At 41.1% G+C, this 24739-nt stretch overlaps 1 protein-coding gene across 2 annotated transcripts in view; it reads left to right on the plus strand.

The window, feature by feature from the left end:
• Positions 1–19873: 19873 nt before the first annotated feature.
• Rasgef1b (RasGEF domain family member 1B) overlaps positions 19874–24739 on the plus strand; it is a 564489-nt gene continuing 559623 nt past the window's right edge. For both annotated transcript variants that reach the window (XM_070012940.1, XM_070012941.1), the window contains exon 1: positions 19874–19977. In XM_070012940.1, coding sequence (XP_069869041.1) covers positions 19909–19977 — 69 coding nt within the window. In that variant the 5' untranslated portion in view covers positions 19874–19908. The remainder of the gene's footprint in view (positions 19978–24739) is intronic.

The raw sequence follows: 24739 nt of genomic DNA on the forward strand, positions 1-24739 counted from the left end.
TACTAATTTGACTGGGTTATGTTGAGGCTCTTTTGACCTTTACAAGGGAGAGGATGAAAGTTCTTCCTTCCAGAAAACGTGCTTGTTAAGGAGTACAATTTTCTTGCTAAGGAGTATCTACTGACTGACTCTGGGGTGAGTACATCCTGCTGATGTTTTGTGCATGCACAAATTAGAAATAAACATATGATCATTATAGTCTATTTGAAGAGATAACTGACAGGGTTGTTCATTTTTACATCCATTCAGGCACAATTTAACAACTATGCTACATGCAATGTCTCTAATAATAAATGCAACGAAATCTCCCTGTCTTCAGGGAGATTGTGGTCAAATGGATTTTTAAATTTATTCTATATTATCTTTTTACAATGCCCTTTCCTTCTTGCTTAAATTATTTAAACAAAAACAAAAACAAATGAAGACTCGAATAAAATTAAACAAAGACTTGCACTGTTAAAGCTCTGTTAACGTTACAAGATGGTTTTGGCACATTTACTAGTGTCTGGTGAAGAATTGTGATAATTAAAATTCAGCTATACTAATTAAAACAAATGAACAAAGTCTGTGTAATGTCCTTTTCCTCACAAATTTTAATTTCCTTTTGCTTCCTCCTGACTTTGCAGAATTCTGTAATCCTCACTGGGTTTTCTGTCATGAGGGAAATATATAGTTATGCAACTCAGGAAACCTGCAGGAATGTGTAACAGTAATATCTGAATAAATGTAAATTCTTTGGATCAACTCTTTTAACTTGATGAATTTAAATTAATTTAAATAAATAAATTTAAATTAATAAGTATTTTGAAAGCAAGCTGTTCATAAAAAATTCTGACAAATGATGTTTATGTTAATAGTTTAATGTTAAAGCTGTGTGCTTGTATTTTACTTTCCCCAAGCTCCTTGAGAATTAAAAGCTGTATTTATGTCGTGAAATCAGTCAGCGGAAGATAGACAGGAAGAAAGAATTTATACCAAAATGTTAATAAGGACTTGCCTCTAGATTCTTGGGTAATAATTTTAAAAATTAACAGCTTTTCTATACTTCTAGATTTTCAAGTAGAAACACAGTAGAATGTTAAAAGAACTTCCAGATTAGCAAGGGTTGGTTTCCTGGATGGAGAGATCTTCTAAAGATAAGACTTTTTTTTTTTTTTTTCAAAACGGGTCTCCACTGTCCCTTCAAACAACCCATTCATACTCTGGCTGTGACTATTCTTTATTTAGCTCATTGTTTCATAAGTTGCTATTTCAGGTGTTAATTTACTTTTTAAAACACTCTTAGGGTCTTTTCTAATTCATTTGATCCAAAAAAAGGCTTAACTTCACCCTTTTAATGTAGTCTAACTTTGAAAACATTTAGTGATTTAGTATAATACCTATAATAATGATAATCATAATAACCTCATGAAGTGCTAAGTCAAAGAGGTGGGGAATTTTGAAGGAAATCAAATTTCCACCCATACTCCATCCCCCAAACAAGAGCAAGTTAGTAATAAGTGTTGCCAAAGGAAATGACATGAAGAATTCATATTGGCTTCATGAGGGTAAAATGAAGATTCAGGACTTGTGTTTTATACCTGATACAGATATAGATTCCAGAGAACTAGAATTGGTTTTAGTTCCTGACTCTGCCATTGAATCTCTCGGTTCCAGACTTTAACTATAACTGTTGACAAATGATAAAACCTTTTGAGTTTTGTCTGTGAAACATGGAAGATAATTTGTATCTTTAAAGCTTGTGGGAGCTGACAATGTACATACAGTGTTTGCTCACATTTATAGTGCAGGTAGGTATTATTGAAACAGAAGAAAGATGCCTATGGCTGGAAAAGTCTGCATGTAAGTTAATATCCCTGACTAACTAATTTAGGAAATCAATCCTTCTCAAGAGTAATTGTCAACTCTGGCAGGAAATTATGAATTACTGTGACAGAACACTATTGGGGTTTAGAATCTTGTTAATGACACGAAATAGTTTTGCAAGCAAGGAATCAGTACCGTTGCCCACACATCAATTAACTTCACCCCTCATTAGTAATCTGTGCCTGCAGACATTATTTCTTTGCTCTATCTTATCTCACTAGGATGCCATCCAAGAGAACACTTAAATAAAAATCCAGTTGTCATGTCTCGCTGTTAGCCAAGCAAATGTATGGTAAATACCATTAAGGCTAAATGTATTACACTAACCTCAATTGAATGAGCCATGAGAAGTATTGTATCTAAGTTGGGTAAATGACAAAATGTCACTTCTAAACTTAGATGTGATTTCACTGGGCTTTGGGACATTGTTAGTTTCTTTAAATCACAAGAAGAAAACTGTTTAAAGTTGTTCCTTTGTGTGGGGGCTGTTTCTTGTCTGTGATCATTCTTCCTCTTCAAGATTACAATTTAGGGTGTTTTATATCCTATTCTTTTACTTTTTCATTCTCATACTGAGTATTATTTTGACCAAAATACTAAGCCAAAACTAAAGGTGCAAAGATGTAAGATAAAATCAGTTTTCTATATCTACTTGTACAGGCTTAGTTACATACCTAGCAGATGACATAATCTGCAGTAAGGTTGTTTGTTTTTAGAAATTAAATTTATGTTTTGATCGTATCATTAAAGGTGCTGTACAGAGTAGTTACAGTTACATAAGTGTAATGCATAAGATGAATTTTTTTGAACAGTGTCACCTCCTCTCTCATCATCTCCAAGTTTTTCCCTCCCACCTCCTACCCTACCAAGTTGTATAGTTCATTTTCAGCAGTGTTTCGTGAGTATCACTGATGATTAATTCACCCTTTGTCCCATCATTTATTTCATTTATTTATTTATTTTATTGTGAGAATACCATACAGAGGAGTTACAAATACATGGTCAAGATAATGAGTACATTTCTTATCAAGCATTGTTGCCTCCTCTTTGTTTCCCCTTTTCATCCCTTCCCATACTCCCCCACCTCCTCCTACCCGATCACCCCCCTCCACCAAAGTTGTAAAGTTCGTTTTTTGACATAACGACTTGTACATCTCATTTTTGCAATGGGTCCAACCTCATTCTTCAAGGAAATAGAAGAGGCAATCCAAAAATTCATATGGAACAATAAAAGACCCCGAATAGCAAAAACGATCCTTAACAGAAAGAACAGTGCTGGAGGAATATCAATACCAAGTTTCAAACTCTACTACAAAGCCATAGTAATCAAAACAGCTTGGTACTGGCACAAGAACAGACCTCAGGACCAACGGAATAGAATTGAAAACCCAGAAAGGAACCTAAAGACCTATAGACATCTAATCTCCAATAAGGGAGCTAAAAAAATAGAATGGAAGAAAAACAACCTCTTCATAAATGGTGCTGGCAAAATTGGTTAATCACCTGTCGAAAACTAAAGCTAGATCCTTATATCTCACCCTGCACCAGAATCAACTCCAAATGGATCAAAGACCTCAGAGTCACTCTGAAATCATTACAGGATGGAATAGGAGAAACCCTAGGTCTCCTTGGCACAGGCAAAAATTTTCTTAATAGAGACCCAGAAACACAACAAATCAAAGAAAGGTTGGACAAATGGGATTGCATGAAGTTGCAGAGCTTCTGCATGGCAAAGAACATAGCTAGCAAGATCAATAGAAAGCCCACGGATTGGGAGAAGATCTTCACTAGCCATACAATGGACAAGGGTCTCCTATCTACCTTGAACTCAAAAAATTAAATGCCCCAACAACAAATGTTCAAAGAAACAACTGCCCAATAAATAAACATTGAGATACCACCTCACCCCAGTTAGAATGGCTATAATCAAGAACTCTAATACCACCATTTATTTCTGTGCTTCCCCTTCCTCCATCCAAATCAGATAAACTTAAATATAAGACAAAATGTACAGAAACCAAGAACAGCAACAATAGGGGAAAAACGGGGGAAAAACCTACAGAAAGTAAAATAAAAAAAAACCTCTTGTTTCCATTTCTTGGAATTCATTTTGATATTAAATTTATTTTTGTTACATAAAACATAAAAGTCATACACATTTATAGTGTATGGTATGACATTTTATTTTTTATTATTTTTCAATCGGCGCTTTTTGTTAAATAAGTTTTTTATTGTGAAAATACTGTACAGAGGGATTACAATTACATGGGCAAGGTAATGAGTACATTTCTTATCAAGCATTGTTGCCTCCTCCTTTGTTTTTCCCCTACCATCCTTGCCCTCCCATCTCCACAACTACACTCCCCCCGCCCCGCCATGATTTTAATATGTACCTATTTATAATGTTCAAGTCAGATTACATAGATACCTCCTCAAATATTTCCAATTTTTATGGTACAAATATTAAAAATTCTTTCTTCTATAAGAAGGCAATTTTTGATGATGAATGCCAGGTGAGTGTCGGCATAAAATATGCTGATTGACAGTTTAGTCAAAATAGAGATTGAGTTTTTGATCCCTCTCCAATTCTAATAGGTGAAAACTCTCCTCTCTTCAATTTTTTTCCCAGGTCACAGTGAGTGCTGTTGCCTTGATCTACCTTTTCTATGGGCAGTAAAATGCTACGGTGTCAACTGAAATTTAAGAGTCATGCTCCATTAACTCTAATGAGTGACTTATGGTTAAATCTTCATGGATCAGCCCAAACATCCCCCTGTAGGTACTGGTTCACATTTTATTTCCGTGGGTATTACACTAGCCTGCACTAAAATTGCTTGCATCATTTAACCTATAAGGTTGTCCAACAAACCTGTGATGGATGGTTTGGAGAAAATATTCAGCTTAGTTTAGGCCATTACAGAAAATCTCGTTTCTTAAGTACAGTTTCACATCTAGGTCAAATACAATGATAAATATCCAGGTCTTCATTGTTTTTGGCAGGACCTAGGTCTAGATACTTTATACGTAGAATAATGTAATTTTAAAGATGACTGTTTTAACAAAAAAATGGAATCATATAAACTTGCATCTAAAGGTAAGAGGTTTAAGCCAAATGTCTATGACAGTGAACCTGCTAGTTTATTTATTTGTCATTCTCATAGACATAGAAATGCTTTTGTTAGAAACACAAAAGACCCCCCAAAATCATATTTCTATTTTCACATAACTCTGAAGAGTGCTCACATTAATTGTATCTACCTTGATTGCAAATTGCATGTCAGGAAGCATTGTTTGAATGTATAATTCAAGGTCAATGAGAAGGTGCTCCGTTACATGATTTAGTCATGAGCCACAGCCTGAGGCGTCATCCTCCTACCACTAATGAGCTGCCTCCAGACTTTCTGTAAAGCTACAGGATTTGGGACCTTTGAACTGCTTGGGGGAAAGTCTTTGTGCCAGGGCATTTGCGCTTTTGTTTGGGGAATTGGTTGTCTCCAGCATTTTCCTAACACAAAGTCCCTGTTGCAGTCTGGCTGTTAGATTGGGAGCCATTAATAATTGGCAATTTGTAGCTGTCATAATGATGCTGGGATTTCCAGATGGCTTTTCCCTTTCTCTTGAGAAGGACTAAAACTTGTGCTGAGACCCTTTGATGGGGTTTTAATCAGCAGACACTGGTTGTGGTCCTTGACCCTCAGAAAGGACAGAGGTCACCTGCTTCCCATAGCTTTGGTTTTATGATGAAGAAACAAAGCTTTAGAATAGTAGGGTATTTTAGGGTAGAGAAGATATTATATATTGGAAGTGTTGTGAGTGTGAATTAAAAAGCAAACAAACAAAAACTAACCAATGTTCAATTAAACCATTAAAATAAATCAAGCCCAGTGCCAGTGGCTCACACCTATAATTCTAACTACTTAGGAAGCTAAGATCTGAGGATCAAGGTTTGAAGCCAGTCCAAACAGAAAAGTCTATGAGACTCTTATCTCTTATTAGTCACCAAAAAGCCAGAAATGAAGCTGTGACTTAAGTAGCAGAGTACCAGTATTTAGTGAAAAAGCTAAGGGACAGCACACTGGCCCTAAGTTCAAGCCCCAGTAGGAGCATACACACAAACAAATTTTGAAGAAAACAGAAAATAAGGAAGTTGAGAGCATTAGGTCTCCTTTGGTGCAGATTCAGCACAATTCTTAGCATTGAATATAAGTTTAAGTCAGGACAATATGATAATTTCTGCTATTAAGTTTTATAGCAAATGATATTTTTTCATATCAAACTTCATTTCTCTCCTTGTCTCTCCAAATATGACCAATAACCTTAAGAAAAAGAGAAACACTTGCATTTTTTGGTGAAGTTTATTGTAATATTTCCCAAAGAGTATTTTGCTTTCAGTAAGTATGATAGAGGTTGGCAAACTTCCTTCCTATGAAATTGATGGATGCTCCAGTCTTAAGCTTCTTTCTGCTTAATAGTCCATGTAATTGAGCCACTCAGCCTGAAGTTCTGGTCTCTAGGTCTTCTTCCTCCTCCTCCTCCTCCCCGTCCTCCTCCTCCTCCTCCTCCTCGTTCTTCTTCCGCTTCCTCTTCTTCTTCTTCCTCCTCCTCCTTCTTCGTGTGTGTGTGTGTGTGTGTGTGTGTGTGTGTGTGTGTGTGTGTGTGTGTGTGTGTGTGTGTATGCATGCTGGGGATTGAACTCAGGGCCTCAAGACCTCCCTTAGCTTTTTTTGTTTAAGTTTGGTGCTCTACCACGTAAGCCACTCAAGAGTCTTGAGGATTTGTCTTCCTGAGCTGTCTTTGAATCTCAATCCTCAGATCTCAGCCTCATGTGAGTAGCTAAAATTATAGGTGTGACTCACTGGCATCCAACCTTCCTTCTTCAATTCTTACCATGATTCCTAGTTTGTTTTCCAAATAAGTTATTTGTTTCCAGTCTTTTCCTCAGGTTTAGCTTTTAAATGAGCCCACAAGGTCACCATTGTAGGTTCATGAATTTTTTTTCCTTTTGGCTCTAGCTCACTTTTTTAAAATTGTATTTTTACCATCTTAAGTAGTTGTGCAGAGGAGTTGCTATTCAGTAAATCAGTTTGTAAGTCCAGTGTGTCTTGAGTTTTATGTGATGAAATACAAAATTAACATGGCCTCAAATACTTCTCCCATCCTCTTTAGGATTAGCCATGCTACCTTCTCTCTTGCCACCAGCATCTATATACCCCTGCCATTATTTTAAATCTAATGTGTCCAAATCCTTCCTCACATAGGCCACTTGTACTTCGTACTTCTGGCTAGCATGTCCAGTCGTGGTTATCCTCATGGTCATTTTTCTTAGCCTTCCGACTAGGAGCACTTTCTGTGATCCTGCTGCAGTTTTTCCCATAAAAAGATTTTAAGTCCACACTCCCCATATATGTGTAAGTTTATACCTGTACCACCAGCAAACCGAATAAAGAAGGCAAATTTCATTCTTTTTTGAGATAATAATAAAAAGAAAAGAAACCAAAAGTAAAAAGAAAAGAAAAACTGTAAAACTTCTTTTCCATACACTAATAAGTCATAGACCTCATCTGGGAAATTCTAGCTCTAGAACAGTTTTCTTGAGAAAACACTTCACCTGGGGAGCTTGCCAGGGTGATTTGGACCCAATAGATCTGGGTAGGTCTCATTTCCAACCAGCTTCCAGGTGCCATGATGTTAGTGATGAGGACAGGGTGATGATGGTGGTGATAATGTGAACTCGACTTGAAGTAGTCAGGCTGACTCAAGAGATCCTGCTTTCCAAATATTCCTTTTCTTTTTTTCTCTCTCTCTCTCAAGGCTACCACTTGACCACTTGAGCCTTAGCACCACTTCAGGCTTTTTCTGTTTATGTGGTACTGAGGAATTGAACCCATGGCTTCATGCATGCTATGTGAACACTCTACCACTAAGCTACATACCTATCCCTGCTTTCCAAATATTCACGAGCTACTGTGGTTTAGATGCTTTGGTCAGGCAGGGCGTTAGTGCATTTTTTATTTTGGAGTGATTTCCTTCTGTCCCCAGGTTGTTACCAGTGAATCATGGATGACCTTCATGGTGTTTTGAATGATTGCCCACTGGAGAGTACATGATCTGAAGGACAACTGGGCAAGCTAAGAGTGTATTGACTCTTCATTTCTCCTGGCCTTTAAAGTCTCTCTAAGGATCAGTTTCTACTCCAATGAAGAGATTGCAAAAACACACTGAATGTCATGAACAGACTCTGTGCTGGGGGTTTATATGTGCTATTTATTTTATACCTGGCAGAAAACATTGTGAGTAAAAAGAGATGGTGTGTGTGTGTGTGTGTGTGTGTGTGTGTGTGTGTGTGTGTGTGTGTGTGTGTGTGCGCATGTGTGTATGAGAGAGACAGAGAGACAGAGAGAGACAGAGATAATGGGTAAGAGAGAGGGAGAGAGGGAGAAGGATAGAAGGAGAAAAGAGAGAGGTTCTTCTTTTCTGACCCTCTGTTTTGACCTTTTGGAAGGATGGTGCAAACCATTTCAGCTCCCCGGGCCCTGGAACGAAGGGAGGATTTCCCAGTTAGTGACAGTCTGAGTGATTTGTAGGCATTTATGTGCTCATTGTATTGCCCTGTAGGCATCTTCAGTGTTGTATCAGGAGGGCAAGAAGGTTCCAAATAGATTTAATATTCCTCGTATGAGTTTCAACCATCTGCCCGCTAGCACTCAGTGTGAACATAATATATGTTTCCAGAATCAAACACAAAGCATATTTTCCCTTTTTTTCAAAACCTTTTTGTGTAGATGATTTGTGTTTTCATTGTCTTTTGAAGTAGGTTACTAGGGACACCCTTTCTGTAATTATATTACCTCAGTTTGTTTTTTGATGCCCCTGGAATATTTAAATAAATGTTCCTCACTTTCTTGGTATCCATCCATCTCCTACAGACTGAGTCCTTGAAATAAGTATGGATGAAGTCTTGTGATGTACTCATGAGGTGGTTATATTAACCAGCAGGCATTCCCTGTGGGTGAAAATGAGACCAAAGACATCTGACAGATTTTCCCAGGCTAAATCGGACTGCTGTTTTCCTGGAGCTGTGACTCTTTTGTCCTCTTTTGAGGAAAATCCTGTCATTCCTGATGGGTCTTTTCTATTGCTTGTTGTAGGACCATAGTTATTTTAGTGTTGAACCTGTGACTTAAAAATCTTTAAGTCATTTCCCCCCCAAAGCTAATTGAGATAAGGGGCATGTAATCCCTTAAAGAAATGACAATGAGTTGAACCAATTCGATCGAGTTCTCAAAAATCTCACCTAAGTTAGAGAAATTTGACAGCAGCAGTTATAAACCCAATTTACATGACAGTTCAGTGGGCACAGCTTTGGAACATTCCAGCTTTATTCATCATGCAGGTGTTGGGCTGCAGGTGATTAGTGGAAATTCTTGTACAGATTCAAGGACGTAAAGGTCAAAATTCTTTATTTCTTCTCATTTGTATTTTGTCAGCAAAATGGGAATTGTTTTGCCTTAGACTACGTATACTTAAAACTTGCTTCTTCTTTAAACTCACTTCATTTTTCCACTTCCCTGAAGAGCCAGGCTGAAAGCACTTCTGTCCTTGAAGCTCTTCGGTCCAATGCTGATGTGATGTGGAATCAGGAGATGGGCTTGCATGCCTGTGGAGGATCTATCTCTCTCTCTAGCTACTGACTCGGAGAAAGCAATAAACACCTCCATGCCGCCTTTTCCCCAGGCGTAAACTAATGGCTACGATAGTGTAATCTGAAAGACTGGATAAAATGATCAAATGTAACAATGCATTAGTGGTCTATAGAATGTGCTTCACATAGTGTTATTTCACATAGTAGTATATGACTACTGGTACTATTATAATAACTGAAAATAAAGATGGAGAAAACTGAGAGTGTGGATTTAGACGATGACCTGTGTTGTTGGGTTCTGGAAGATGTTATCTGAATTGGAGAGGTCAGGACTGGCAGAAGAAAGAACAAAGGAAATAGAAGCTATATATATATGCTTTAGTTTAACCACATGGCTGATGTAGTACTCGTGGACATGAGTGCTTGGGTGGGAACTATCCCTTCCATTCAGACGGGTGGGAGATTATTAGCCTTTGTGCTTTTTCCCACATCACAGATGTTCAGGTTTGGTCTCAGTTTGAGCCATATTTGAATTGTATTGGTTGTGAGACTGAGGGTGCCCTAACCTCTAATCTTACTGCATTTCAAAAGCAGAGGGGATCTGGAGCTCTGTAGAAGGAAGCCAACTTTTAGGGAGATGGGTGAGTCTGGCCAGAGCCAGGAGCCTGTCTATTCATTGACCTTGGCTGTCTTTCACATGGACAGAGGCCACGCCAGTATAGTGGTGAACCAATCAAAATAAAATTATGAAGCAATGAAATGTAAACAGAAGTGGTGCTTAACTCAGACCCTTCAGGGTGATCTTTTGGATCCTTAGCTTCCTGGCTTTTTATTTCTCATGGAAGATCTGGGTGGCTTCTGTGTTTATTACCAGCTCTGATGCAGCTCTGTGTTAATGCTGCTGGTTCCATCTCATTATTCTATTTCTTGATGGGCAATGCCACGTCCTGGTGCTGATCTGGTGCTCCCTTATCTGCTGTTAGCTATGATTCCCTCTCGTCACTTCCCATAGATGCATGTGGCTCCAAGATTGATGTTTCATTTTCCCAGTTGAACTTGAGTGCTCTCAACTGTGCTATTTCTGTGGGTATGGCATAATCCAAATGCTTCATGGATTTTGTCTTTGTCATGAATGATACTGACTGTCACTGAAGAGCCAGGCCTTCTTCAGCATAATGACTCTTACCTTAAGTCCCAAACTAGGGGTGGTGTTGGAGTAACATATTCTCTTAGCCTTTTATCATGCTTAAAATATTGCAACTTTTTCACTTGTTAAGTTTCTCCAGAAGTGCCTCTCTTGTGACACTGATCTTTCACTCTTGTATTTTTAAACAAAATTTAATCCTTTCGGAGGCTGAGTCCTCTAAAGTTGGGATAGAAGATACTCAACAGCACATTGAACAGCTAGACTCCTTAAACAATCTTCCTTGGGTGCTGACCAATTAGCCTATTATATTGATCATATCTTGAGTCTTCCTTTGTTCGAGTACACACATTTAGAACAGCCAGATTCAGGCCAGGTATGTCCCTTTGCTCATGAAGAGGCTCTGGCCATCAACTTCAAGACATTCTTTGATGATACTTTCCAAGACAGCTTTCCAAACATCTAAATCTCACTGTGCCAGGATCCCAAGTTGCTGTATGAGGGGAGTAAGCTTAGCAGTCATATCTCTAGAACACAATATTGAGTTTCTCTTTTCTCTCCTCCTATTTCTTTCCTCCTCCTCATTGTTATTATTATTATTATTATTATTCATGTCTATCTCAAAGACATTGGCTACTTTTTAGGTAAATATCTTAACCTTGGCACAAATTAGAGTGAAAGGTGGAGTTTCATGATGAGCTCTAAGGAATTGACTTCTTGGGGACATTTAGAATGAGGCTTCATTACGGCTAAAAAATTGGGACAATCCCCCCAACCTCTCTGTGCCTCTCATTCATCATCTATAAAGTAGGATGTATGGTGTGTGTGTGTGTGTGTGTGTGTGTGTGTGTGTGTGTGTGTGTGTGTGTGTGTGTGTGTGTGTGTGTGTGTGTGTGTGTGTATGGTGTGGTATAGTGATTGACTGGACTATATTATCTTCTTAAAAAAATAAAACCCACTTTTTCTTTGATGGAAAATTGTGTCTAGCAGCTAGTAATATAAAAGGCCTAGTGTATACTAGGTTTTGCATTCAAATACTTTCTTGGTAAGATAGAATGGGGGCTCAGACAGAAAATCACATGTTGGTTTATTATACCAAGAAGGAAATGCAGCAAATACGAAGTTTAAATCAATAACATTATTTGAACATAGAAGATAAAACTATTTTCTTCCAAATTGTTTTGATTGCTGCCAGTAGTTGCTCAGATTATCAACAGCAAAGAAACATACAGTACATGAAAAGATGCTGTAATTGGCACCATTATGACTGTACCATGTGTGATCTTAGCTGGAAAGAGGGAGGGTTGTAAGATAACTTGTAATCTAATTTTCTTTGTTGTAAAATAGAATGTTACTATTGTATTCCTGTGGAATAATAATTATAACATCTCAGACAAGGAGAGTGCCTTTCTCAGGAGGTGTCCACAGAGCTCAATAGGAATTTATTCAGCCTTGTAAACACAGAAAAACCTGGCTTGCTTGCATTTCTGTCAGCTGAAAATTCCTATTAATCAGCATCTTCTCTCACCTGCCCTATCAGGGAAAAAAATGATTGTTTCTGCTGTGAACCTGACACTCCGAGTGATGCTGAGGTGCCTCCTGAATCATCAAAGAATTACAAAACCTTCAGTAGAGTCTAAGTGTTAATGGCAATTTATGACAGGCTAATTTTTTGAAAAGTGGCAATTCATCTGTTGCCTACATGGTAATTAGTTGGAGCAGCTGATTAATCAGACTGCTCTATTTCTGACCACAGATCACAGTTGATAGCAACTATAATGACAGATGTGCCTCTCAGAGCCACACAAAAAAAGAAGGCACACATTACACAAAATTACTCATTCTTTTTTTTTTTTTTTTTTTTTGGGTCCAGTTGTGGGGCCTGAACTCTGGGCCTGGGTGCTGTCCCTCAGCTCTTCAGCTCAAGGCTAGCGCTCTACCACTTGAGTCACTGGGCGCTGTCCCTCAGCTCTTCAGCTCAAGGCTAGCGCTCTACCACTTGAGTCACAGTGCCACTTCCAGCTTTTTTGTTTTTTGCTTATGTGGTGCTGAGGAATCGAACCCAGGGCCTCAAGCATGCAAGGCAAGTGCTCTACCACTGAGCTACCTTCCCAGCCCCAAAATTACTCATTCTTAGAAAATGATAAATTGTAGGTTTTTTCTATAGCTCCTACATTTGGTTATAAACTGAGAACAAAAAATAGGCAAGTTTTACGCTGGAACGATGGCTCAAGCAACAAAGGGCCTGTTTAGCAAAGATGAGGCCCTGAGTTCAAATCCTAGTATCAACAAAAGAACAATGAAAAGAAGTTTCAAAAGCAGATTAGATTGTTTCTTAAGACTTTACTAACCCTAGATATTGGCATTGTTCTCTTTTTTTGGGGGGTATTTGAGACTGGAACTAAAACTTGGGACCTAACTGTTTAGCTAGTCCTCTACCCCAGCTGACATTGTGGACAACTGGGCTTCTGGCTCTCATAGCAGAAATGAACATTATCAAGACCAAATTTTGGTTGACATTTAGTAGAATATCTTCACAAACACCAGATGTTGTTTCAGGACAGTAGGGATGTTATAGATGTAGTTGTGGTAATTGGTCTTTCCCCAATGTTTTATTTAAGAGTTAAGACCTAAAAATCAGTTAAGGTTAATTTGATAACTTTATTTACTTATTTATATTTATTTATGTTCATCAGGGGACGTGAACTCAGGACCTGGGTACTGTCCCTGAGCTCTTTTACTCAAGGCTCCACTTCCTGTTTTCTGGTAATTAACTGGAGATAAGAGTCTCATGGACTTTCCTGCCTGGGCTGGCTTTGAACTGTGATCCTCAGTTCTCAGTCTCCTGAGTAACTTGGATTACAGGCATGAGCCACCAGTGCTGGGCTGGAAACCATTTTTAAATGTCCGTGTTCTTAATGATAAGATTATGAAAAGTAGTTGAATTGGTTCACTATAGAATATGTAGAAAATTTAGGAATGTGTAAAGAAGAAAATTAAAATAATACGTAATTCCATCACCTAAAGACAAGTATTACTGCCTTTTGGAACATTTCCTTCCATTTTGCATGCATATATAGACACACATGCAAACACTTTGCAACTTTAGGATGTGCTACACATACTATCTGCTGCTATATTCCATGCAGACATTTTGTAGTTCATTAAATATTCTTTTAAACCATACCTAGTACTGATCAAATGAAATATAATATGCTACACTAGTCTCTTGTTGGACTTTGGGTGATTTACACATTTTGGCTTTTTAATGTAGTAACAAGTATCTTTGGTCATTTTCCATTCTTCTATTTATTCAGTGGATAGAGGTGTGTCAGAATTTGAGCCAGTAAGTAAGGATGTGTCATCATAATTCTAGGATCTTTTTTTTTTTTTTTTTGGGTCAGTAGTGGGGCGTGAACTCTGGGCCTGGGCGCTGTCCCTCAGCTCTTCAGCTCAAGGCCAGCACTCTACTTGAGCCAAGCACCACTTCCATCATCATAATTCTAATAGGTAACATTTATTACTATTACTATTACTGTGGTCTAAGTATTTCATCAATATTAGTATAGTAATATAAATAATAAATATGAATGATATGTCCATATGGCTATGGATATAATAATCATTCTAATAAATTACTATGATAGAGTAGTATTAACTAATTAAATAGTTATGGTATAGTTATTACCATTAGTATCCCTGTTTTCAAGATTTAAAATGGAGGCTCAGAGAATCTTAGTGACTCTCCCAAAATTATTCAGTTGGTAATGGACAGAGCTAGAATTCAAGTCCATACAGCCTGCCTTCATCCTTGCTCTTTAACCTGGCTGGGGTCTGTGTCCATGGAAAAGATACTCACGTTATCCTAATGACATGAAATAATTTACAATATAGAACTATCGGTGGGGGTTGGCTCATTTGAAGAGCCCTTACCTACAAATTCAAGGCCCTGAGTTTAAGCCCTAGTATTGTAAGAAACAAAGAAACAATACAATCATCTTTGAGTGCTCTCTGACTATTTTCTTAGGACCGATTCCAGAAATGGAAATTCTGGGTCAGATAATATGAACATCCCTTCTAGTGAATGCTTCCTAAGTCAAAGTCTTTGATGGGGAAGGACTAGAGATGATAAGGTGATTTACTTTTTGGTTTCTTTCTTTTTGTCCTTGCTCAACCAGTGACAATAAGACACAGACATAGTAATGATCCTGCCTCTACATGCCCTGGAGATGGTCTGTGTAGCTATCCAGGTGGAGTCAGTGGGTAACTTCTTTTAAGACATATTGATTGCCTCGTGACACTACGAGATAAAAAAGGTCAAGGAGGACAGGTACAAGAAGGGAGAGCTCTCATATAAACTTTGCAGATGCATATCATTACAAGAAAATGCCTGTAGCTTTCTTATTTCAATTAAAATGTAATACAATCTCCCAGTGAAACAGATGATAGGGACCCACTTCTCGGTAGGGGCAGGAGTTAAGCTTTGTTAGGATATTGTTAAATATTTTTAAAGTGTTGTCAGTGTCCATGACAAGCCTTTAGTGTAAGTACTTCTTATGCTATTTTTGTTCCTTTTAAATGTGCCAAGATATTGGGGTTTGGAGAGGTTTGGCTCTAACTGACAGCTGTGAGACTCTTCCCTGGGATCCCAGTTATCTTGAATAAAGCAGCCCACCAGGCTACCCCCACGCCAGCCCCAGCTGCTTTGAACTTTCCATGGATACTATGAGGAAGCCACACACAAACACACAAGCCCAGCTCCTTGAGGCACTGTCCTTGAGACAAACACTTTGTGCAATCTTTTTGCCACTCTAAGCCCTGGAGAACTGTAGATGCAGCCATTTTTACCACAACCACTTCTTTTGGTGGCCTTGCAGAAAGGTTGTAACTGGTGCAAAATACAGTCCTTCATTTGCCATGAGGGGTCTGCCATGATTGGTGCAGACATCTTTGCCACACCCCTTTGCTAGCTGTATAAACGAGCACTTCATTTCACTTTGTGAAGTTAGCCAGGAACACAGCTTCCTGCATGCCTCCTGGCATTGCAACATTAGGTCTAATGAAATTTTCTCTAAGTGATCTTCCTTGCCTACTTTTGATTCTCCTTCATTAGTGGCAGTGCTGGTGACACCAAGAAGAGAAGAGGTGGTGGCAGCCGTGGATACAAGAGCAGTGGCAGGGTGGCTGGAGTCATCTGGGTAAAAGCAGCTGCTACGTGGCTCCTATGACAGCAGAAATGACTGACAGCAGCCACCAGGCCTGTGGTGGCAGAGGCGGCAGTGATGGTTTGGTGGTGAAAGCAGCATAGAAGTTGACATGAAACTGCCACTGTAGTGGAAGCAGGTGTGGCCTTGGAATAGAAAGTGGCCCACTGGGGCCTCCTACATGGGCAGGAACAAAGCACCTTCACACCTCCCTCAGCGGTGGGAGAACTTCCCCCAGTGGAGAAAATATAAGTATCTAGTTGAATCCTCCCTGTAAGGTGGTGGGGGCGGGGGTAGATACTGGCCCTGGGTCTGCTTGATAACAGGAAGGTCTGTGGCAGCCCTAGAAGCAAAACTGACATTAATAGAGCCAAGCAAGAGTGGCAGTGGGAACTTCCAAATCCTTGGAGACCTGAACCCTGGACTTCAAGAGCTGTAACACTTACCTCTTTTGAGACCTGCCAAAGCATCTTGGCCTTTACTCTAAATAATTATTACACACACACACACACACACACACACACACACACACACACACACACACACACACACACACACACACACACACCTCATCAAGAATCCAGGTGTGGTGACTCATGCCTATACTAGCTACTTGAGAGGTAGAAATTGTGAAGATTGCAATTTGAGGCCAGCCCTCACTAAAGTTTGCAAGATTTAATCTCAACCAATAAAAAAGCCGAGCATAGTAGCATTTGCCTTTCATCTCAACAGATAGGAGAAGCATAAATCTGAGACACTATTGGAAAATAACTAAACTGAAAAGAACTGGGGGCATGGCTTATGTGGTAGAGAGCCTGCCTAGCAAGCACAAGGTCTTCAGTTCAAACCCAAGCCTAGAATAACTTGAGTCACTTCTCACCTGTCTATGGTTTTTATATGGGTTGGACAGAAGGACTCCAACCATCTGATTTGTACAATTTTCATTTAAACTACCAATAATTCATGGGTGGCAAGTGACTGCGAGTATTCTTTCTGTTCCTCATCATTGGTATCCTTCCTCTGTCTCAAGTCCTACTGCCCCAAATGATATAATGCCCAATTTTCAATGATATAGTATCAGAACTTAGTAAAAGTGCCATGATTTCCAATTATCCTAAGTTTATTTCTGGACCTGCCCCTACTCCGCTGTGTCTTAGACAGTCTTTCTGATGCTCTATTTTTCACCTTTAAAATAATTCAGAGTTATAGTGACATTCAAATGAAATGCCATTTGAAGAAAAAAATAGCTAACCTTTATTGAGTTCTTTTGTAAGGATCACAGATTAAGCAATTTTAAATACACACTCCCTTTTGCCTCAAAAGAGTCAAATGGCAAACAAGAGTCTAGGTAGCTCTCATAATTTTTATCCCTGGCATTACCTTGTGATTGTGTTTCATTACATGCAAAAGGCACCTTGAAGACGTAATTAAGGTGACTAATCAGTTGACTTAAGATGGGAAGATTCCACAGGTTGGCCTAGTATAATCACATGAGCATTTTAAAAGCAAAGTTTTCTCTGCTGTGGCCAAAAGATGAAATCAGAGAGAGTTAAAGGCCTGGGAGGTCAGAGGCCTCAGGTCAGAAGGAGCCCAGGCAGCTGCCCAGATCAAGAATGAGTTCCTGTTTGGCAAAGACCTCAGACTTATACCTGCAAGTAAGTGGATTCTTTTAGTAACCTGGGTGAACTTGGAAAAGGTCACCCTTTCCCTAACCCCGTCCCCATCCCCAGCCTCCAGGTAAGATCCCATTCTGATTGGCATGTTGCCTTCAGTTTGGAATACTCTAAGCAGAGATCCAGTTGAAGCTGGATTATTAGTGAGATTATAAATGAATTAAGATCATGTGCCCCAATATCACACTTACTGTGGCCTTCAGTCTGTTTAGTGATGCTGATAAACTCTCATGATAAACTATAATATCATGGACTGGGTAAATTATAAAGAATAGGATGTGTTTCTCACAATTCTGGAGTCTGGAAAGTCCAAGATCCAGGCAGTGTTGGTCTTTAGGGAGAGTTGCTGTCTACTTCCAAGACAGTGCTCCTCAGAGCGGTGGGGTGGGGGGCTGTGTTCTTTCTTGGCAAAAAACAGAAGGGCAAGAAGGGCAAACTTCCTCTTTCAAACTTTGTCATAAATGTACCTAATCACCTTCACAGAGGCAGACTCCCTACTCAGTCACGGTTCAAATGCCATGTTTCTCAATACCATTGAATTAGGAATTAAATTTGAATTCAAATGTTGGAGGGGCCAAATAACATCAAACCTATAGCAATCCCCAAAGCGGGATTTACATTCTGGTAGTAGTGTGCCTCCCAAGCTAAGGCTTAGTCCAGTGACACAGTACCTGAGACATCAGTAAGCGCTCATTACATGCTCCTTCCCTCTTAGTACAGCCCAGGATGTCCATAGTTCCACCCTCAGTCCCTCACTTTGCTGCTGAGAGTTACTTGATGCTCTGGCCAAGGGTTCTGGAAAAGAGAATCCCTGGAAATAGGACTTTTATTACAGGCCTAGATATAGCTAGATTGAACAAGATAAAACTGGAGATTTAAAATAAACTTTACGGCCTTGATAATATCTTTATTATGAAAGATACCTCACTGACAAAGCTCGGGAAGCATTGCCATCATGTATTTGGACTTATTTAGTTAAACACCCTTCCCTTGTATCTCCTAAACTCAGTGTATTTGCTGGACCAATTAGAACTGGGTAGTGAGAATCAGGTCATGTGGACCTACCTATCCAGCATCTTCTAGCCAACCATCCATCATCTATTCATTTGCAATATAAACATTTCTAGGGTGGCTCTTCTATGCTCCAGACTTTCATAGTTCTGTTCCCTTGCATATAAATTTAGGTGATTTGATCAAACTCTCTCTGGGGGTCCCTGTCTGTCACTAAGTCTAGTACTGTTCTCACACGTGCTAACCTCTGGCAATATTTTTCCACAGTCCCCATCTGGCTCCACCTCCATGGGCATTTCCTGGGGTTGTTTAAAAAGAAAACAGATCCCCCGAGGGGGCTCCATACCTACTATTTGGGCTGGGGGGAGGGGGGAGCTTCTCATTTGAAAGAAAATGACGTTATAGCCCTAAGGATTAAAATCAATAGAGAATATAGGCATGTTCCAAATGTCGTTTCTTTTTGGAAGACAAATGTGCAAAGAAAGGCAGGGCCGCCTCCGTCAGTATCAGCAGCTCAGTCACGTCCATTCTTGGCCCTCCCAGGTAGCCCCTAGGCCGGGGGACGGAGCTGTGACGGTGGCGCATACCCGGCCCAGGCCTCCCGTCTGCCTCCTGAATCCCCGTCCCCTTAGGGGGCTTTCGGCCCGTGCCAGCTCCAGTCCGAGTTAGTCTTTAGCCTTCCCCCTTCTCCAAAGGAAGGGCGCGGCTGGCGCAGGCCCGCCGGGAGCCCCCTGCGGGCAGCGGGCGCCTCGCACCCAGGTATTCGCCCGGGACCCAGGTCGCCGCCGGTGCCACCTGCATTATTAGCGCCAGCGTGGGGGCAACCTGGGGAAGCGGGTCATCGGGCGGGCTCCTGTCCTCAGACCCTCCCTGGCTTCACCTCCACACTCCTGCCGGGGCTTCAGGCGTGGGCTCCGAGCCTCAATCCCTGCCCGGGGGTCGGGCGGGGCGCGCCCCTGCGCCGCGGCGCTGCCGTGCCCGCCAGCTGCCCTTGCTCGTGCGCGGCCGCGGGTCCTGCGGCGCCGTTGGCCCTCCCGCCACCCCCTCGGCGGGGCCCTTCCCTTTTACTATGGTAATAGTGACATTCAGCGGGAAAGGCGCGCGCGGACCCTGCGCCCCGGCTCCCGCGGCGGGGACGCTCGGCCTGCGGACCCCGCCACGCGCGCCACCCCGCAGCCCCGCCGAGGCCGGGCGCCGGGCGCGATCTCCCCGCAGGCCCCGCCAGGCGGGCGCGGGGCAGCCGCGGAGGCACCGCCCTGATTGGCCCGCGAGCTCTGGCCGAGACCTAGCCGCTGGGGCTCCAGCGCCGAGCCGGGACCGAACCGCCGCGACGGGACAGACAGACAGACCCTGCCTCCCTGCTCGTATATGGCAAAGTTTCTCGCCGAGCTCCTGGGCTGCACGTTGCCGAGCAAGGGCGCCTCTCCCATGTTTGAGGTAGGTGGAGGGTGTGTCCCGCGCCCCCCTCCGCGGGGACGCCGGTCCGCGGGGATCAGCGGGCCCCCCTCCGGACGCCCGGGCATCACCCGGAGTTGACAAGTCTGCCATCTCCCTCGCCTGCCTGGCCCCGGACTCCTGGGGCGGGGCAGGGAGGGGGGGGCACAGAGAAGCGCAGAAAGCCCCAGAACCCCAATTCCCATCTCCCTAGCTCTCAGCATCTTCCCACCCCCATCCCCCACCAACACCCTTATTTTTTCCCCTTTCCCCTAGTGGATATGGGGACGCGTTTCCTGTCTATCTAGATGAGTTTTACAAGTTGCTCTTTCCCTAAAATGCCAGGTAGGTACCTTCCAAAATAAATAAATAAATAAAATCAGCCCTTTGCTACCCACTTCTCTCTAATCTCTCCTTTTTTTTTTAGTCTAAAAAACTATGAGCTGAAAAATCTTCGGGTCCAAAGGCTTCCACCTGCTTCCCTCCTCTAACCCCACCCCTTCCCCAACCTGCCTGGTGGCAGGAGCTCCAGGTGAATTAACACCTGTGAGCGCGGATAGGGCGGGTTAAAACAGGATTGATTGGTCAAGTCAGATGGGCGCATGGAGGCTCTCCCAGGGCAGGTACCTCTAACTGCTCACACCTGCATGCTGTGGGAAGAATGCTGTTTCTGCATCTCTGTGAAGCCAGGGAGAGAAGGATGGCTTCCTTGCTTGTCCTCCTGGGAGAAGTGGTACTGTAAAGTGATTCGTGGGAGACCTGTATTGGTCACTCATTCCTCAGTCATCATGAAGTATCTTTTGTCTACTGAGTAGCCTCCTCTCCTTCCCAGACTACCGAACAGTCAGACCTGGACCAGAGGCCCTGGCTTAGACCCGTTTAACCAGCACTAGCTATGCACTGTGCTCTCTTAGGCAAATGGCCTCACAACTTTCCATTCTGTTTCCTGACTGACCAAAGAGAAACAGAACTTGTCTCTTCTCTCATGGAATTAGCAGCTTGTCCCTCAGTAAACTCTATCCATGGTCCCTGGCTGCTCTGATCTAACATTGCCTACTGTAGGCGTCTTGACCTGAAATCACACGGAAACATTCCTTTCATGTTAGAGCTCACTTGTCCAATTTGAGTTCTCTGTAACAAAATCATTGCCAGCCGTGGGTGATGGGGAGGAGTTGGGAAAATAGTGTAGGAAATACCTGGACAGTTGGTTGGTAGTCAGGAATATAAGAAATGATGAAGAGCCACTAAAGGAAAGCTTTCTAGGCCTATGGTGCCATTTTCTTTAGCAGGACATGGCTGCCCTGTACTTGCCTGTGAAGTAAGTGGTAAGCATTTGAGAGTTATTCTGGAGGCCTGAGATAGCCTTTTAAAACCACTTTTCTTTTTGGCTTTCTTTACCTGTGTGTGTGTCCTGGTGTTTGAACTCAGGGCCTGTGTGCTGTCCCTGAGCTTTTGTGCTTAAGGCTAGCTAGCATTCTACCACTTGAGCTACAGTTCTACTTCTGGCTTTTTTTTTTTTTTTAATTAATTGGAGATAGGAGTCTCACAGACTTTCTTGCCCTGGCTGACTTTGAACCATGATCCTCAAATCTCAGCCTCCTGAGTAGTTAGGATTATAAGCATTATAAGGATTATTAGCAACTGGCATTCTACTTCGATTTTTATGGTTAAGTCACAAATATCTCTGCCAAGAGGTTTGGTATATATGAATCATATACCCAGGGTTGGGTATTCTTATGTATTTTATCCTCCAGCCAATAGATACTCCATCTTGACTATTTAAAATATGCAATTTCCCGGGAATTATTTTTAAAATTAACCATAGATGCGCATTGGCATTTTACAAAACTAACAGTGCCTGTTTAGTCTTTGAGGAATTGCAGAGGAAGAAAGTTCCTCAGTCTCTGGTCCCTCATACCTTGTTTTGTATTCTATATACCCATCCAGGGCCAGAAGCTACTGTAGTACCTGCTCTTTTTGGATTTCTACAAATGATTGACTCTTTCTTGGCTCAGTCATCCCTAATACACTCTACTCAAGTACAATGTTTAATCAGTGTCCCTGGAGAGATTAAGTGGACATCCATTTGTTACCTTTGGGGATAATGAGCGTCCAAGATGTTGAGGAGTTGAGCCAGATGTACTTTGTGGATGTCTTCTTCTTAGAAAGAGGCCCAAGAACATACTCCTGCTCAGAGAGGCTGCCATCCAGCTCCCATCTCAGCGAGGGAGACAGATGTGTAAGAAAGATGTTCTTACACCTTCCTGAATATTCATCTCCTAAAAGTGAAAGTACTAGTACTATGAAATTACTTGAAGCAGCCTTTAGAGTTCCACCAAATGCTCTAATTTTAATACTGGAGCTCCATTGTAGTTTCAGAGAGATCAGGAAATAAGGTAGATGTTTTCCTAATGAATGGCCTTTGGTTTCATTTTGGTTAGAATACAGCCAGAGATGCAGTTTTAACCATTCAGGCTAATGTGGTGTTCCCAGAGGAGTTGTTCCTGAATACTGAGGCCAGGCCCTCCTGACAAGGGAGTATGGGTGGCTCGTGTATATTCTTCAACATGTATGTCTACTCCACACATTTCCACAGTCTAGTTTCTATCTCCACCAATTTTTCTGCTTAGTTGCGAGTGTAGCTATTATTGAATCAATATATAGTAGATAATAGCTACCAATTATCACCTACTTTGGGCCAGGCATTGTTCTAAGGGTATGATATCCATGATCTAAACAAAGGAGCAAAGTCATTGCCATTGCAAATAGCTCTAATGTGTGCCTGCCCATACAGAGAACATAGGTACAAGTGTGCACTGGAAACACAGGGTGCTTTAATGATCACTGTGTTACCCTTTGCCTTACTCTTAGCAAAGAATTCAAATTTGCAAACCAGGTCTTTGGGGAAAAAAAAGCAGAAAAGCAAAAGATAGGAAAATGACAGTACCCTCTGAATGGGGCTAGACTTTTGGAACATCTGCATCACACCAAGGCAGAGCATCTACAGAGACAATGTGGTTGGTCTGTATTCCAATAGCTAGAAAGGTGGGGCAGAAGCACACAGACAGATATTTTCAGACCTTGCAGGGCCTTGTATGATACTTGTACAGATAGATGTCTGGTTCTGACATTCATTCATTCTCTAGAAGCTATGATATATTATGAACTTGCCCTTCCTCTAGTCCCATGTCTTAATGTTCTTGATAGGCTCTGAATTCCAGGACAGGAAATGGCAGAAGAAATACTCATTCAGAAGCTGTTGGCTTTTCATTTTGTATAATCTTCCTCTAGTCCACCAGCCATCATCTAACCTGGTAGGATACCTTGAAGGAGTCATGCTACTCAGTACACACATGTAGCTCTATACAAGGGATGTTTAATTTCATGACATTCATGGATGTGGTCTCTAGAATTGCCAGACATCATGTCTTCTCTACACAGTTCCACATTATTCTCATCAGTTTTCCTGCCTAATTGCAAATGTGGCTTTATTTTAATTGGTATATAATACGTAATAGCCATCAGTTAACAATCACTGCTTTGAGCCAGGTATTATCCTAAGGGGAGAACATCCATCATCTTGAGCTATCCACTCAATAGTCACATAATACAATTGTTTATAAACACCTATTTGTAAACCTGCATGACAAACATGTTTATCTCAAAGTTCAACCACCTCCTTCTACTATAGTTCCTTGGTATTAGGTGCCGTATTTATCTTTTGTTGTCTACCTTCTTTCCCAAATACACTCTTATTGTTGGGATGACCAGAAATATTCAAAGGCTGAATGCATTTGGAGACTTTACTGGAAATATTCAAATTCAAATTTACTGTGACACTCTAGAGATAGCTTCTATTTACAGAGCATATCCTGGGCTTTGTTTAATTTTATGTTTCCAGTAATGCTATAAGCTAAGTGGTATGGTCATTTACTTTTCACGAATGATACAGCCAGGGATCAGAGAGATTATATGAATTATCCAGCATCACTTACCTGCTAAGGGTATGATTTGAAATGTAAGTCCTAGAATCCTTGCCACAGTGTTTTGCCAGCCATTGATATTTGCCTCACTCCATCTTGTCATTCTAATAGTTCTGCTTAACATGTGTGTATCCAAAATTCGTTGGTAGTATGCTATTACATGCAGATTCAGCAGGGTACACAAACATCTTCATGGGCAGGTCACTGCCTATTTTTTTCCCCTCAGTCTTTCTTTTCTCTTACCACATTTTTAGTGTAAGAGTACTTTCATCTACTCCATTCCTTGATCATGTCCACACTGTTCTGCCTGGAATATTCTCCTAATATTCACCCAACTGAAGTTTCCTCTGCCTTCAAGGTTCAGCTCAAGTCTCACCTCCAGAATCATTGCCTTGACAATACCCAGCCCCCTGCCATAGGCCCATTGAATATTGTGTGTATGTGTATGTATGTGTGTGTGTGTGTGTAATATTATTTGTGTGTGTTTTTGATATCTTGGACAATTTTCTCTTCATTTCTTGGTTTCAGTTATATCTTCACTGTGAAAGTAATAGTGCAAGGAAATAAGGGCTAAGTGAGTTAATGCCCATAATGAAGTTAGAAAGTGCTTCATATGTGTTAATTATTGAAGTTGTTGCATGCACCTCTGATCTCTGCACTGTTAACCATGTATTTTTTATTTTCCAAAGCACCTTACATATCCAGTTTTGTATCAAATAAATACCTGATGGATCAAATTGAATGGAAGGTTCATCATTTCCTTTGCCATTAAACCATTTGTT

This window comes from Dipodomys merriami, unplaced genomic scaffold, assembly GCF_024711535.1.
Source record: "Dipodomys merriami isolate MVZ:Mamm:240054 unplaced genomic scaffold, mDipMer1.0.p SCAF_9, whole genome shotgun sequence".
Taxonomy (NCBI): domain Eukaryota; kingdom Metazoa; phylum Chordata; class Mammalia; order Rodentia; family Heteromyidae; genus Dipodomys; species Dipodomys merriami.